Source organism: Ciconia boyciana, chromosome 4 (genome assembly GCF_034638445.1).
Source record: "Ciconia boyciana chromosome 4, ASM3463844v1, whole genome shotgun sequence".
NCBI classification, from domain to species: Eukaryota; Metazoa; Chordata; class Aves; order Ciconiiformes; family Ciconiidae; genus Ciconia; species Ciconia boyciana.
In genome coordinates, this window is record NC_132937.1 from 94,742,390 (window position 1) to 94,760,321 (window position 17,932).

The 17,932-nt window shown below is 38.0% G+C and overlaps 1 protein-coding gene across 2 annotated transcripts in view; it reads left to right on the plus strand.

The window, feature by feature from the left end:
- The window catches only part of MSH3 (mutS homolog 3), a 121,713-nt gene that overhangs the window by 65,007 nt on the left and 38,774 nt on the right, over nt 1-17,932 (plus strand). For both annotated transcript variants that reach the window (XM_072860663.1, XM_072860662.1), the window contains exons 13-16: nt 1,187-1,319; nt 10,013-10,200; nt 13,709-13,877; nt 17,331-17,395. In XM_072860663.1, coding sequence (XP_072716764.1) covers nt 1,187-1,319; nt 10,013-10,200; nt 13,709-13,877; nt 17,331-17,395 — 555 coding nt within the window. The remainder of the gene's footprint in view (nt 1-1,186; nt 1,320-10,012; nt 10,201-13,708; nt 13,878-17,330; nt 17,396-17,932) is intronic.

Here is a 17,932-nt window from a genome sequence, read left to right on the forward strand (position 1 = left end):
CCCAGCAGCACATTGGTGGGGGACTCTGGGGAAACATATGATCTGGAGCAGATGTTTTCGTTGTGAAACCTCAGCAAATCTTACCACAGCTTTCACCTATTTGACTCTATTTTGTAGTGCACACAGTTACCTCAGAGATAAAGCCTGAACATGGAAAAGCTACATTCAGAGGAATTGTGCTATTCAGCTTTGTCACATCTCTTTCACTGCTGTCTTACAGTGAGCTCGCTACCTTTTGCTCTATTTCCTTTGGGCTGCATGCACTGATGGTGCTTTGATTCACTAGCTCCCACAGATAAACTCCTAATCTGTACGTTTTGGATGCACCCATGTATACCTAATCTCAGTCTTTTCATAGGAGGCAACATTGAGGCAATTTGGTTGCACAAAAAGCAGAAATTGAGTTTACCTTAGCTCTGCAATCTACAGCCAGTTCATGGATATATTGGAAGTTGTAGCTGTGCCATTAGCAGCAGTGTAAATCAAGGTGAACCTTGACAGTAGGTTGTCCATTTTAAAGCTCCTTTCTGACAGTGGCTGTAAGAATATTATTGTAGGGAAGGTGCAAATAACTATAGAATTGTTTCTTCACATAAAAAGTGTTTCTTCATTGATTGACTTCGGTCCTGAAATATGGAGATTAATGTTACAGGTTTTGAAAAAAAAAAAGCCGCCCAAACCCCAACATGGTTCTGATTAATGTAATTACCAATTGCTGGTCTGGGTCAAAAGTAAAGGGACAAAATGGTAACCAGTATTTGTACCCCATTGGAATAAAGTATGCTACATAGAGTTCAAATGTAAACTCCCCCTGCCCCTCCCCCAGGTACCTGTCTGCAAATTTAGGGTTGGATAGTCAGGATTCAGTGTTGCTCATATTCTGTACTACTAGACTAACATGTAGACATGGGCACTGAAGTGTTTATTTGGCTGTTTTGAGCATAGAGAAGGGATAATGAGTGTATATCCAGGATCTTGTCTGCATCTTGAATGAAAGCCCAAGATCCTCTGCATTTCTTAATTCTTCTACTTACCTGGTCATGAGAATGTGGCCTTAGTCAAAGTTTAAAAAAAAAAACCCACAAGAAAACCAAAACAAACCAAAGGAAAAAGCTCACTAGCTATATGCCTTTCCCTCAGAGAAACACAAGTTTTATTTATTGATCTTATGATTATTCTTTTACAGTGAAATAAATGCCCGGCTTGATGCTGTGTCTGAAATTCTACTGTCAGAATCCAGTGTGTTTGGTCAGATTCGAAATCTTCTTTGTAAGCTGCCAGATATAGAGAGAGGCCTCTGCAGTGTTTTTCACAAAAAGGTATACCCATAATTACCCTAACTTTTTATTTTCTAAATGGTGTCATTATATCTTAATGTCCTTCCATAGTTTTTGCATGTTTGTTTAAAAATATTTTCTTCTTAGCAAGATTGAGGCTGACATAATAAAGGGATGCAAGTTTATAAAAATTATTTTGCCTTATGGTAGAATCTTATTTGTTGTCAGTGATATGCTGATAGAAGAAATGTCTGAGTAAGGTTCTAGAATACATACATTGTATTGCTAATGCTAACAGAAAAAACATCTATGGTACTCATGATTTAGTGGCTGGACTCAGTGAAATGGGATGGTGCAATAAGTCCTTGTGCCATAAATTATTTCCCTTTAGAACAAAGCATTGCATTCTGTATGCTTATCTAAAATCACACTTGCAAGTGAAACCACTTGGCTGTAGTTAGCTGTTTTCAAATGAATGTTAATTTGTTTATAAATTCTGTAACTTGGATCTCACTTGCACATTTTAATAAGAATTACTTGTAATGAGACACTGACGATTCTTAGTTGAAGCAGATAAATGTGCTAATAGCACCTGTGCAGTACTTCATGTTCTTTTATTTTACTGTTACATTTAGAGGTTTTGACAGTTTGTTTTAGATAAAGGAATAGGTGGGTAGAAGGAGAGCAAATTTGTAATTTCTTTGGATGGTACAGCACAAAGGTTTCCTCTCTCTGAAAATCTGAAACTCAGTTCTTGTATAATTTGTAAAGCCCTAATGTTTTGCAGCGTTAGGCACATGGGAAGACTCATATATTTCAATGAATGGATACAGAGGTCCAGCCATAATTAAGTTCATAAAAAGGAATGTGCACCAACTTCCCCATCCCTAAAATGTACTGTATCCGCATTATACAATTGTTCTTTCCAAACAACTGTCCAGGAATTAGATAATTCACTTTTTAATGGTTTAACTCATGTCAGGTTGAGTGATATGTAATAAGGTTTGTCGGGGTACATCTGCATTTCACAACATCCTGGCAATCCTCCACTGCTATCCTGTGCTGCCTTTTTTTTTTTTTTGTACTAGTCTGTGTCTGTTTCTTCAGTTGTAGGGCTGCTTACCCTTCTCAGCTTTAAAGCTGGCATTTAGGTGGAACCATTCAGAGGTCCTGGATTTTCATGTGATTTTTGGAATGAGGTGACAATGTAGTTTGCCTTAACAACAGCCACTGTAGCATGAAGATACGTGTTTAGTGAATCAGATGTTGGAAAGAAGTTGCAGGAGAGAAGTGCTCCAGCAGAATCCTTAAGAAGGGTAAAATGGGGGGAAAAACTCCAAGCACACACTTTTCCTTTGATGAATTAGCTTCCCTTGGTAAAAATCTAGTTTGTCATCCATTGCAGAACTCTGTGGAGAGTGCCCAAAGCACTGAAGATCTTTAGGATTTCCAGGAGATGACAGTGTCCCTGAAAGACAGGGTCTGTTTTGAATAAAGAATCAAAAGCAGACTCTGGGAAACAGATTCTGCAGTCTAGACAGACAGTGAATATGGAGCCTGAAGAAAGGTCCCTGCAAAGCAGATACATATTCAAGAACACGGAGTAACTGATTTTCATGAATATTTGTTTTTTTAGAATATCCAGTAAATGCTGCCATTTCAGTTCCCACTAGGAGCCTTTCCAGTTCTGTTAATTCCAGATGTCCATCTCCCACATGCTCAAAATGAGGTTCCCTGCAATTTCATTCCCACTAAAGGTTCCAAAACTCTGAGTTGAGCGCACTGCTGGCTTAACTAAAGGAACATGCTGTAATGTAGGCTTGTTAATTCAGTGTCAACTGCAGGAAAAATAGGTGAACGTGACAAGTATTTCATCCTTCAGGCCCTTTAGACTTCAGTGACCTTAGTATTTGAGGCGGTATGTTTCACAAAGGGAGACCTCTGAAGCGTACAGAGGTGGCTGGATTGTCTCGGTTGTTCCAAACCTCTTTCATTCAGATCAGCCACTGCAGGACTTTTATTGTGCAATGCATTTTGCACCAGTAACCACTAGAGGAGACAGAAGAAAAAAAATTAAGGCAAAACAATGCTCTGTTTTGGAACTGACTTTGCAAGGCAAAGCATCCTTATGGGAGCTCTTCTGGTAAATAACATCACTGTATATTTTCCTGGTCTGACTGTTAATTTTTTTAATAAGTCTGACAGTGATTCTTATCTGGTAGCATCATTCAAATTGGCAATTGTTAATCTGGCCCTCCACAAGTTCCCATTACCCCAAACCCAAACCACCAAAAACCATTGCTGATCTACCCCCAGATATGAGCAATCTGGAATTAGAACAGCATTCTTGTAGTGGGAATTAGGTATTACCTTGGAGGTCATATTACCAGCTCTGAGTTTGCCCCAGCCTGGAAAAGGAATATGGGAATGGTTAAGGAGACAACAGCAATGTTACTGTTGCTATGGGGAGTGGAACTAATACAAGGGCTGGTTGTTCTTCTCAGTTCCTGCAGCTCCAGTACCTGATATCTTGCCAGGCAGAAGCGCTGTCAACAGCAGAATAGCCTCACCCTTCTCTATGGCAAGAGAAGGATGCCTGGAGATGGACTGTTTGAAGACTTCTTGGTAGCATTCAGAAGTTGACTTCAAAAGGAAACTGAAGACAGGGAATTGTCAAGAGTTTTGTCTAAATAGTGCCTAGAGCTGACACAGAATTAGATCTTGCTGGAAGACACATTGGCTTAATGTTTTCCATAACCAGTTCAGCCATGCCCTCTAGCCCCTGGAGAGAGCCACCAAATAATAGAACAAAATGTAGGCCACATGCATTTCCTTTTGTAGTCTGCATCTCAGGACAGTGGAAATATGAATGGCAGGACCCTACTTTTTTTGTCTCAGTTAGTGATGACTGCTTAGCCTTGCCTTGGAGTGCACAGAATGAATGGCAAGAGAGCAGTCAGAGACCTATGCTTGAGTGGGTCTAAAAACCTGTACAGAGTAAACATGCCATCACTACTTTTAGAAATGTGTCCTACAGGGCCATCCTGATGTTGCTTGCTGGTTTCATGCAGTGTGTTTCAGAAGATAAATATTTGTACAGGCTTGATCCATGAATGTTTATCTTATTTGTAGCCTTTGCTCAATAAACATTTTTTTTTTGACTAAAGCTCAGTCACCAAAGTGGACAGGAATCATCATAACAAATGGTAATTGAATTTATAGAACACATTAAAGTGAAGCTGGTTCACTGAACTCCTGCACAAGGAGTGCGGTCAATAATCAGACCTTACCAGGGCATGTAGTAAAATATCATTTCAGTTTGTTCTGCTCCTGACTTCAGCCATAGGCTCTCCCTTGTTCGGAGTTCCTTGTGAGTTGCTGCAGTTGGGAAAACCTGTTCAGTTCTGAATCAGTCTCTAAAACTTTGCTGCCCACTTACCAGGCTGCTCACCTGTGCAAAATAGAGCAGGCAGTTTTCCGGTGAACACTTCACTACTTCACTGTCATGCTAGACTCCTCAGAGGAGAAGGGTGCTACTCAGCTTTGTGCTAAGTGTTTAAAATTTTTCACATAAGCTTGTCAGCCAGAATGATGCTGAAAATGTGCCCTTCCCTAGAAGGTACGTTTGATAATTCATTGAAGATGGTGTGATTTTCAGAAGATTCAGAGAAAAATGTTGTATTTCTGATTTTTTTTCTCTTATGAAATCAATACCTGTTATATATGCTCAGGAAATTAGCTACTGTTTGAATAGAATGTTAAAAATAAATTTTCCCCATAGCATAATATATTATTGACTTCAGCTAACACATATCTTAATTTTTTTTTGCATTTTTCATTCTATGATAGCAGTATGAACATCTTGCATATGCTATACTTTTAATCTTCTAAAGAATTTGCATCGCAGATACTTTTCAATTTCCAATACTAAATGCTGATTTGAGCAAATTGTTCCCCATTAAGCTGATTAATGTAAATAGTGTCATAACAAGGGGACATAGTAACTTTAAAATGAAATACCTCATTCTTCCTAAACCAAAACCAGTATGCTCACTATACTAGAAATGTAAAGGTAGTTATTACAGTTTGAAATGAGTGATAAATGTATGCTGCATTTCAGCTTCCATTTTTTTATTTGAAATGCTTTTAACTTGGAGTGGTCAGTGGCTGTCAGCTGTGGGTCTGTGGCTCCCTTTTAGATCTGTTGGAAACAATTTCACTAATGCAAACAAGGCTAAATTGCTTTCAGTGTTGTTGTTGAAAGGGTGTTAGACCTAGCATACTGCTGTGCATCTTTTGTGCATTCTTCTCAGAGGCAGCCATACCATTTTCAGTACTGTTTGATAAACTGCCGGTTGAAACTATTGTTTGGCATCACTGTCAACTCTGAGGTTATTTTTCTAGTGCCAGAGAAGCTGTAGCTATCATTGACAGCATTTCAAAATTAGACTTCAAAAATAGCATTGAATAAGCTTGTGAGAATCTTCCCTGAATGCAAGACTGTTAATCCTGCTTTATGTAAACCATTTTTACTGTATTTTAAAAGCTTCTAATTTATAACAGTTATGTATCTTTTGTAAGGTTACTTAGGTTTTAAATGGAATCAGTCCCACTTTAATGGAGCCCAGCTTTTCGGAGTTATTTCTATGCATCTGTTCCAAGTTATCTGTTTGCTTGGTAAATAATTTCTGCAGTGGAGCCATTAAATTTTAGATGCAAAGTCCTGCAGTGTTACTAAAATCAAGCCAGGGGAAACAGTAATACTCTGAATAAGCACAAAAGGGGTATGTTCACCCTCTTTCTTGGGAATGTTGTGTTTAACAAAACTGTATGCAGTAAAGCATGCTGCATTTCCCATTCTCCAAAGGTACTGTAGACTGTAGCTCACAGTGGAATCAAATAGGTTTTAACTTACTAGATGACTGTTACCGCGTGTAGGCTATCAGAGTTGCTGTGAGAAGCTTCGGCATGTTCATTAAGCATCCTTTGAGAAATCTCATGATAACTTTCAGGGTTGTTTACGGTGTCTTTTGTACATGACAAGTTTGGGGTTTTTTTCACGCTGATTCTTTTATAGGTAACACTGCCTTGAAATCTAGCTTCCTCCCTTTCTTGAAGCCTCACCTTCACCAGTCTCACCACCCTTATTGAAGAGCACCTCAGGCAGGTGTTTTTTTTTGTATTCTTAAAATCTTTTCCGACCCACTATAGATAGTGTACTAAATAAGTCCCCATTTGGTTTCTTTTTTTAAAGTACAATTTAACCAAAAAATCAGTTCAATTAATGTATTTCTTACTGTCCATATTTGCTTATTCTTCTTTTCTGGACATTGTTCTCCTATGAATCACTTAATGCTGTCTGTCAGGGACCTGCTTTGCAATTTCATGTGGCAGGGCTTCAGCCTTTGCCTCCTTGAGTACGTTTTGTGGTCAAGGGAAGTTCTGCAGAATTTTATCCTTTATCTGCATCAATGTTGATGATGATTATGCAGTCAGTCATACTGTATTTTACTTTGACCTTGAGTCCAAGCCTGGATTTCTTATTTGTTGAGTCTTTCAAACCTTTCCTTTGTGCTTTGACTTCAAATGCCATTGACAGATTTACTGCTTTATTATTTTGTTTTATTTTGTTATCAGGGCTTTTACAAGATAGAATAAGTAAGTTCCAGATTATCAGAAAGATTATCAGAAATATTGCAGTGAGTGCAGGGGAGAGAACCAAAGTTTTCATGAGGCTGAATAATGGATTGTTTATGAAGAAAGATGAAAAGACTATAGTTTGGTTAAATTGATAATTAAAGGAGAACAGAAGGTTTAGAGATACTTGAAGGGTGTTAACAGCAAAGAGGGAGTGAGTAGTGTAATACAAAAGAGTGAAACCAGAGATATTGGGATTAATTTAATGGAAGGGAAATTTAGGCTATTGGATAAAACTTTTACATGACGATACTTACTGCTTTATGGATTAGTTTCTGAAAGGAAGTGGTAAGCACATAGTTTCTTGGAATATAAGGGCACAACCGTAGACGAAATGAAAACTCATGCAGAAAAATTGAGCAGTTGCAGGGAAACCACCTAATGGGTCTCTTCTATCCCTAATTTCCATGGATCTGAAACAAAGATGAACTTAGGTTTTCCAGAAACATTCAGAATGTAAACTCTCTGGCCTTCCTGAATGTCATGAAATATCATGGTTAAATTGCATATTCCTTTAATCAACTATCTACCAGCCTTGCCTGTTCGGTATGACAGTTCTTCAGCACACAGCCATGCTTTGGGTTAGTTGGAGAGTATCTAACAGATACTGGCTTTATGATAACTTCGGTTACATTTACTTACTTACGCAATTGAATACATTTTAAATGGCCAGGAATGATTTTTCTTTGATTTTTGTTTAATATAGTCTTTATGATAAAGCAAATCAGCGAACATAGCAATTAACCTTATAAATTATATTATTTCTAGCCTTATTGTTGTCAGTCACTTACAACTTCCGGTGTCTGTAGTAGATTGCCAAAGCTGCAGGCTTATATGTATCTTTATTCTGTATTTAGACAGCATGAGGGCCACTCTTCCATCACTGGTCACAGTAGTGACACGTATTTAATGAGAAGAGGGCTAAGGCTGTAACTGGAGTGTACCTTAATTTATTTTTTATGGCTTTCAGAAGGTTGTGTTTAGACGGCCTTCATGTTCTGAAGGGCTAGTAGGCATTACAAAGCAAACTTATTTTAGGGTTTACATATGTGGGGAGGGAGAGAAAATGTTCCTTTTCAGCCCAGCATCTTTGTTAATACTTGGTTCTGTGTTTGGGTACAGAAGTTATTTGGGAGAAATAACTACAGCGTAATAGATGAGCTAATTGTCTTAGTTCTTGCATGAGGGTGTGGAAAGGAAAGAGAAACAAAAGCCTACCTCTGGGGAGAAATTGAAAGAGAAGGGATGACAAAATAAAAATGTAGATGTGTTTTATGAAATAGTGATTCACTGAAGCCTACCTGTTCTGTTCTGTAATCAGTGTTGTGCTGATCACCACAAAATACGGACCAGAAATTAAATTCTAGACTGTATGTTGCCTGGGCAGGAGAGAGAAAAAATGTAGGAAGAGAAGGAGTCAACAAATGTGCCATACAAATAATATTATAGTAGAAGCATTCAGTATATCCTATCCCCTTCCTTGCATGCTCAGGTGAGGAAAATAAACTGTTTTTTCAGTGTTGTCAGTTGACTGGTGGGAGAAGTTCACAAGACTGAAGAAGGAAGGTTTCTACAGATCAGTAAAATATGAAAAAATATCAGCATAATTATTTATGAACAACTTTTTTCAAACCTTCTGAAATGGAAATGTCCTGGAGTGCCACTGAATTCAGCAGGGTTTGAAGGCATTAAGTGTCTCATAGGGGCTGGATTTCCGTTCGGTATGCAAATATGGTGTGGCACAAATGCAGACTTACTTCTGTGAAGACCATTTCAGAATCAGTATTATCTAATTTATAGGTGGGGCATGAGTACCTTAAGTAACTGCGAGTTGAATGGGACAACTGAGTGGGGGGGCTTAGGAGTGTGGCAGGAGGTGTATTGTTTTGTTAGAGTTGTTAACTGCTTGCAAAAATCCTGACCCTGACCGCTAATTCTTCAAAATGAGCTAAAGGTAGCTCATTTGCTGATGCTGAAGAACATCTAGAATGTAACAGCAAAATATTTGAGCCACATCAGAAGTAAATTAATGGTTAAAAAAGAAAGAGAGAAGAGTTTCTCTTTTACGAGTCACTGCTTTTGCTGAGAAACTGCTTTAAGGGAACCAATATGCTCCTACTCTGTGAAGCTCATCATGAAGCAAGCTCTGAAAGCACTGTGCGCTACTGTGTCCAGTCTGGGAGAGTCCCTTTTGATGATATCCTGGCTGGCTGCCTGAACGAGATAGAAAAATCTCGTTCATAACTCTGTAGTGAGGAAAGGATGAAAGTCAAAGACCTGGTTAGTGTGTTCTTTGTCTTCTCATCACATAGACCTGGAAGTAACCAGCCAGAGGCTGAAGCTAGCAGTAGCTACAAGCACTTTAAGCTGTGACTGCTGGTTTTCTCTTTCTGCGGGTTCTTTTCTTTCCCTTTTCCCTTTTCCCTTTTCCCTTTTCCCTTTTCCCTTTTCCCTTTTCCCTTTTCCCTTTTCCCTTTTCCCTTTTCCCTTTTCCCTTTTCCCTTTTCCCTTTTCCCTTTTCCCTTTTCCCTTTTCCCTTTTCCCTTTTCCCTTTTCCCTTTTCCCTTTTCCCTTTTCCTTCCCTGGTTCTTGTTCTTGTTCCTCTCCCTCTCTGTGCCTGACCTTGTCTTCCCAAACCCTCTCTTGCCAAAGCAGCAGCCTGGGGATTCAGGTAACAACACATAGATGCACAAGCCCGTATGGACAAGTTGTGGTACTCATCAAATTACTCAACCTGCTTTTTTGCTGTTTTCATGTTATTAGCCCATTTTTCTGCTATTTGTCTACTGTATATATGTTACGCATCTCCATCCAGCAACAGGAATAATAGAGATTAGCTCTCAATTGATTCCTAATGACAATGGTTAAAACAATTAGTGTGGTTTATTAACTTTGTGAATATGATAAGATTATGCAGTTGTGTTACAGTCCATACATTTTAAGTGTATTTTGTCTCATTTTCAAAAAGCAGAAAAACCTGTAGGATTTAATGGAAATGTAATACATTGTAATGATTTATACATTGCTTCCCTTCTCAGTGCTCAACCCAAGAGTTTTTCTTGATAGTCAGCACCCTGTCTCGTCTGGACTTGGAAATTCAAGCTCTTGTTCCAGTCATACAGTCTCATGTGAAAACTCCTCTGCTACAAAATGCACTGTTGGAAATCCCAGAACTTCTCTCCCCAGTAAAACATTATTTAAAAATCCTTAATGAAGAAGCAGCCAAGTAAGTAGAGAAAATAGATGAATCTTCTGTGCCTCATAGGCTTTCTGACTAAATGTATTCAGTTACGCAAACGATGCATCTTGTTTTAATATACCTTAGTTTTATATTTTTCATTTTATATTTATAAATATAAGGTTGCTTATAGTTAAAGCAGAGGTTGTTGTTTTTCTACAGCTTATATTCTTTTTTTAAAGTTAAACTAAGTGAGCAAGTATTTTGCCTAGTGGGTGTCTGCTTCAGGCTGAATAATTTTTTGAAAGTTTTTCGGCTGTTTTGAGGAATGAATTTAGAGCAAAATATGTTTTGCTCATGTTAATTTGTTTAACAACTTTTAAATTATTTTTTTAAATAGAGGAGCTATGCCTTTTGAAGAGAGACTTGACCTTTAGCAGAGTGGCTGCTCTGCTGTCAGGAGTATGCCTTTTACTCTTTTGGGGAAAATTCATCAAAGCTTAGAGTGCCCCCCCCTCCTTTTTAAAAAATCTCTTTACATGCTCACTAATGACACAGAATATGAAGTTTAATAGCTCTGAAGATTCCATGTAGCCTGTGCGATTTGTATGCCCTCAGAACATGAACAGGGGTTAGTGCCCTGTTTGTGGGCTCCTTCTAGAGGATGACTAAATGAGCACCTACCTCAGGCTCTGGGTGTGATCAGGCTTTTTCCTGCAATTGCCTTCCTGCAGTCTGGGAGAGGTAAGCTGAAAGTGTGGAAATTGTCTGCCCTTTTTTGTCTTAATCCTGTCCTTTGTTGGTCCATGAAAAAAAATGGTAGACGAAGAAGATGCTAAATTGGAATGAATATGCATTATAACAGACAGTATCTTTAAATAATTTGTTGTGTACTGTTTCTTCTGAAGAACTGCTGCCTCCATTGTTACCCCTAGATCCTAGTTTTAAACACATGAAGAAGTCAGGAGGCTTAAGATGCAGAATAGTAAAGCAAGAACATGAGTTCAGTAAGGGAGGGATGTGTAAAAACCTCTTGGGACAGGATTTAGGAGGAATACCTTGTGGCCAGTAAAAGTCACTGTCTTTCAGAAAAAAAGCAGCATAAAATCTTCTAAAAAAGTTTATCTCATAGTGCTAGGCACAGAGGCAGTCTGTCTGGCTTGCGCAGCCAACCTTTCTGAGCACTTGACTTGGCAGGTTTTTGGTCTCCTTTCAGTGTAGTTTTTGTTTACACAACATGTTGAGAGGACATTCTGAACAGAAAATTAGTATCATCCAGCTTTATATCCAGATCATCCTAAACTTCCCTGCTATGAGCAAGTTTCATTTGACTTTGAACGTTTCCTCATGTGTAATATTATGAGATATAATTGACTGTGATATACCTACAGATTCCTTGATGAAAGACATGGTATATAGTTTAATGTGCAGTTATATTGGGGCAGCATAGTCTTGATCTTTTAAAACAGACTAAAAATAAACATCCAACTTATTTATAAAATCTTTTCTCTTTCTCCAGCTGAGATGTAAAATTAAAGAAATTTAAGAATTAAAGCCTAGAACTACTTTATTTGCTTCTGAATTAGAGGCAGATGCAAGGTGTATAAATTTAGAAGTTGAGAAGGGTAGAAATATTTGCTATGCCCATTGGACAGGTGGGATTATGAGATTCCTACTGATGCATGGTATCCAATTATAGTTGTGGCAGGTTACGACAAAACAGACTGTATCTTAATTATAGCAGATTTACTGTAGGTAGGTTTAAAATATAGGGTTTTTCTGTCACTGTTGATGATGGCTAGAATAGTATACAAATATAAGATACAATAGTATAAGTAGAAGATACCATCATTGATCTGCAGAATGCATATATATCATTTGCATTTATACAAGATGACTAAAATAACTTACCTTTTGGCCTTTATATATCTGAAAACTTGTGTGGCAATATTATTTGTACTCAAAAATCTTTCTTTCGTCAAAATCATGATGGCTACTCATATACATACATGCACACACACACTTGCGCACACATACGTATACTGTTTCATGTGTTAATTTTATTATGTGGTGTGGATAAAATCCTGTAGTGGTTTTCAAAAGTATCCCTCTGCTCTAGGAGAGTTCGAGATTTTGGGTCTTGTGGTTTTTTTTCAAAACTGTCAGCTTTTAGATTTTTGGTAGGCATCACATAGCAGTGACAGTCTTCACAGTCACCTGCTGGCTACTAGCGATCTGTTTTTCCTTGCATTCCCATGGAAACAGGTCTAATTAGCACAAAACTGTTTCTAAAAATTAGTATTGTATTTTAAAATGGCAACTTTACTGTTCACTTATGTAATAACTACGTCCATGTAATGCAGAATCAAAGCACAGCTTTGTGTTACCTGCCTGGTCACTGGCTCCAGTTGTAGTTTCATTCTCAGGCAAAGGGGTAGCAGAGTAAGTAGAATATTAGACTTTTTATTACTTCCATGTTTTATTACTTTCAATTTGCTAATTACTTTCTCTCCAAATATTAGATATCAGGGTAATTATGTAATTAACTCGTACACTTTTGTATTTGCTCTAAAATACAAATGTATATTCCAATTAACTTAGGGCTGACTGCACTACTTTTTATTGTTTGCCTGATCCTTATTAGGATAAGTTAAATTTTTGTTGTTTTTTATGACAACCATATTTTTAATAGCTTGTTCAGCTTCCCAATTTTAAACATTTGAATGGCATTGTCTGTTTCAGGTTTCAATCCTGAGCTGAGATAGTGCAGCCAAAACAATTATGTCATTTTCTGACACTGAGACTAGAAAAGAGCATTGTTTTGCATGTATTAAAAAATGCTCTGGTTAATCTTTTCTTGAGAAAAGAAGGAAGCTACTCTGAGAAACTTCTGATGACATTCTGCTTTGATGAAGGTCTTGTGGAAGGGATTTTTCTTTGTAATCCTCATGAAAATCTGCCCAAATTTGGCCAAATTCTAAATATGTAAAAAAATCTGTGTTCATGTTATGCAGAAATTATCTAGAGCTTCACATTTAATCATGATAAAGATGTTGTTGGCACTTGGGATGTTCCAGGTTGAGGTATCAGTTGCATTGCAGAATTACAGATTGAGGCAGAAGGGAATGATCTTTCTTGTGCTTCCTTTTGCTGCTCTGCTCGACCGAGAGAGAACAAACAGAAAGCTGCAGAATGCACATTCAGAGACGACAGAAAAAACAAGTCAGCAGGGTTTGGTATAGAAGAACAAGCATGATGTGATAGAGTAGAAAGGAACAGGAACAGATTGGGTTTGAATACGTTGAGGGGGGCGGTATCTTGGTGTAGCCTCTTAGAGTCTGTATACAAAGTGCCTTTCTATTTCTGCAGTGTGTATGGCAGATTTTGGAAAATGTGCTATACTATAACCAAGTAAGAGAAAAGCTGTGTTTAGAGGGGAATAAAACTAGTGTTGAAACAAATGAGAATAACAAATAAAAATATGGATGCAGCCAGTAGAATCTGGGAACGTATCTTTGGTTTTACTGTTACTTTATCTTATGCTTCTTATGGATAGGACTGGAGATAAAACCCAATTGTTCAAGGACCTTACAGACTTCCCAGTCATCAGAAAGAAAAAGGAGGAGATCTTGGATGTGCTTTCTAAAATCCAATTGCATCTGCTGGAAATTCGTAAACAGATTAAGAATCCTTCTGCAGAGTATGTTACAGTTTCTGGTCAAGAGGTAATATGGTATCTATTATGTATGACTGTACCCTTGCTTGTCTAGAAAATAGCTTAAAAGTTAGGCTCAGCTAGAACCCTCTTCATCATAATTGATGAGGTCATTTGACTATAATCTTTTGTACAACATTAAAGAAAAGTTTTGTGACAGTGTCACTCTTTTATTTGTTAAGTCAACTATTTTAGTGATTTAAATAATAAAAACACATTAGTGCAGTTGAATTTGGTTCAGCAATGCTTTGCTTTTCTGCATATGTAAAAACACTTGCATACTTCCAGGGTTAATTATGTGGCTATTAAGTGCTGAAATATTCTCAGAGAACCAGGAAGCACAGCATTCTATTAATTTGAAGAATGGTAAAATGATTTGTAAGTCCTGATTAAGACTGTAATTTGAAAGATGGGAGAGAAGAGGAACAGCATTAAAGAATGATAAATGTTATTTTACTTTTAATTCTTAGAAACGGTGGTTGTGGACTGGAACTTTTCTTTGCTAGATGCTGTGCAAGTGTGGGCAGACCATGCTGCAGTGAGCTGAGAAGTTCAGTGCAAAAAAAAAGAGACGACAGATCCTGCCAGATTTGTGGGGGAACTGAAAGGAGCAGTGAGGTAGCACTGTTCAGCAGTGTCCTTTGGGAATTGAGAGTAGGAAGACTGGGGAAAACTCCACAGAAAACTGGGAAAATAAAGGAGTTAGGAAACTGAATGAGAGTTGGGAGTAAAAGAGATCAATCAGTGAGAACGGGGAGGGAAGGAGCTGGAAGCAGCCCCCTGTCACACTGAGGACCTAGGAAGCTGAGAAAGACCCAAGAGACACAGCAGGGACCAGACAGGCAATGCTGAAAGTGAGAGAGAATGTGAGAAGAGATGAATTAGAGCAGCATTTGGTTAAGACCTCAGGTGAATATTTCTTTTGATGGTGAGAAGAGGAAACATGTGGCTAAAGAGTTGGGTAGGCTGTCAGCATGGATGCTGAAATCTAAGAGGAAATGTAGAAGAGTGTGTTTGAGTATTGTGTGAGGAAGGGAAGAGCCAGAATTTGAAAGGTTTCTCTCAGAGAGGCTGGTTTAAGAGGTGGATGATGACATGTGTGTGAAGGAAAGGAGAAGAGAAGAATTGATCAAACAGAGGAGAGCATCTGAGGAAGTAGTCAGATGTGAAGTGGACAGGAGAGTTTCAGAAACCACCAGTCACTATGCAGATGTTTAAGAGAGGAGGCCTTTGTAGCAGGGGGTGGCTCAGAAACCATTGCAGATGAAGAAATCTATCTTGGTAAATTCATGAAAAGAGCTGCAGAGGTTATGGATATCTGTTAGTTAATTACATCTGGTTATGGGTGTTCCAGGGACATCAAAAGAAGCAGTAGAGGAAGGGTTAGAGAAGATGGTCAGTGAGGAAAGGAAATACACTAAAGGAATGGAAGCAATGGAAAGGGAATTGTGTGGGAGGAGCAGAGCATAGGCATAACAAGACTCTCTTTTCATTGAGCTCTTTCTTCTTCAGATCTGTATGGTATGTTGTTCTTACGTTGTTGTAGCACTCTGATAGATGTAGTATTCAAACACTTCTTCACAACAGACATGGGCATAAGCAGGTTTATGGTTTGCTAGTTCTGGAAGAGAGAGAAGCTGCCAGGAAACTTTTTCTATGTATCTCCCCATTTGGAACATCTGTTCGGGGTGGGGAGGGGGAGGGATAGAAAACTATTTGTTCCTTTGTGTGTGCCCCCAAACCCATGATCATGAATACATGGTTAGATTTTCAGTCAGCCCACAGTTTATTAACTTAGATTTGTTAAGTTCCTGTTAGAGTTCTAATGAAGATCCAGTTGACACATACCTTTTCCAAAATATGAGGTTACACCCGTATCTATCTTATCTTTTGTTTCCAGACCTCTAATGTAATTTGTAGTGTGCACTAAACAGGACAGAAAGCTGCCCAGATAGCGATAGCATTGCTGTTCGTTTCAGGCAGGATTTAGAGAGAAATTGCTACATTTGGCAAATGTTTGCTTCCTGCATGGCATAAGCAGTGCTTTGGGCCCAGTCTGTTTAATACTACAATTATTTATCTAATAGGGCTAAGAATTAAAGGATGAAAAAGCGAATGTTTTTGGTGTTTTGAAGAAGATTGCAACCTCTCTCCTTGTTTCTTACTAGCCACACAAAGAAACCAGGCAATTGAACTGGCTGTGTTAATTTAGACTGTTGTGAGTTCAGTTAATCATCCAGCATAGACACAAATGTGGTATTATTTTCTGTCTTCCTTTCATAAACACAGCATATTTAATTGTTTTGAGATTAAATTCAGAAAAAAACTGTAATACCAGCACATCAGCAACACCACTAGTGGCAGCAGCAGTTGGTTCATTTTCAAATCTTTGCAGATCTCTGCTTCTACCCATTTTCAGTGTTGTTGTCTCGTGTATTATGCAGTTTCGGGGTTTCTACAGTACCAAATATTTTCAAGGTGTCTTAAGTAAATTAAGAACTAATGCACTGTGTCCTTGCTGGAGTCTTGTGCTCGTGTTAGGATTATTCTTGTTTGTACTTGAAGGTGATTGCTGGCTATTCTGGCGAGGTGTGGAAGGTTTTATCTAAATCATACTAACTAATGGAAAAGCTTTGTCAGATGAGAGTCTCGTGGTCTTCTGTAAAGGTGATCAGATTCTGGGTTAATCTAATCTCTGCTAGAAATTAATTTTCCAGCTGAATTATTTTATTTGAGAATGCCTCAATTCTTTGACGTCTAGGACCTCAGGCTGGTGTTATAAAGATAACTGACATGAATCATATAAAATACTGCAATAAAAACATCGTGTAAATTTCACTGCACTGAGCCTCTTGCCATTACTGCTGGTTTCCCCTGTTCCTTCCCTTTTTGTCCCCAAGTTGATCAAAACTTGAAGCAAGGTACTGTAGATACAGTGATAGCATTTGCAATTTTGAGCTCTTGTCTGTGAAGTGCTGTAGTTAACTATGGCTCAGTATGAATCACTGATCCCTAGGCAGGAAGGCATATCTCACTGATAAGCAGTAGCCTCAGTACAGGTGGTATGTAGTGTAGACTCCATGTAAATGCTGAATTCTCTACAAGGCCTGGTCAGGATCAGGTAAGCAAGACTTACTAGCTTTAGTTTGGTTTTGGCTTGATAAGAGGGAGGTGAGGAGAGCATGTTAGTGGATGGAGGAATAGAAGGGCAGAGATGGGGCAGCAACACGGTAGGGCACAAGAACAGCTCACAATAGGAGTTACTCTTTTGGCAGAAAATGTGTATGTCATAACCCTTACTTCTGGGGAAAAAAAAGAACATTAGCTTCTGATCTGCTCAGTCTCTTCAGGCTAAATAGGGTTTTCCTCTGATGCATGCAGATTTCTTGATATATGATGATTCTGGTTCTGTAGTCTTCCTAACTTCCTATGATGTGTAATATTACATTTCTGTTTATTTTAGTTTATGATAGAAGTCAAGAATTCCCATAAATCATCTGTGCCCTCTGACTGGGTTATGGTTAGTAGGTATGTAAAATGGTTTTGAAGTTTGTTCTATTTTAATATATAAGAAAAAAAAGGTGGTATTTTGGTATTACAATTAATTACATACACATTCTCATTGCTTCATGTGTGTGTTTGTGGGTTTTTTTTTAAACTGAAAACCAACCAACCAAAATTGTTATGTTAATTTATTACCATAATAAGTTTTGCTTAAAAGCACATAAAACCAAACTGAAAAACTGAAGTTCTTTGTTTTTACATGGTAGATCCTTAATGCACTATATTACTTGCTTCATCTTTCAAAGTACATGTATTGGTGTCAAAACTATGGTCTTGATTCAGTTGTGCCTGTAATTTATAGATACAAATCTTTTGTGAAATTTTGATTTTTCTTATTTTATTCAGGAAGGTAAAGGTAGCTGTGCAAATACCTGTGCATCTCAATAAACTTAGTGTATTTAGAATGTCATTTTACTAATTCATACAGACAAGCTTTGCTTGCTTTCGTGCTTAGTGTTATGTAAGCATGATTTTAGATAGTTTTGGATACTTTTTCCAGTA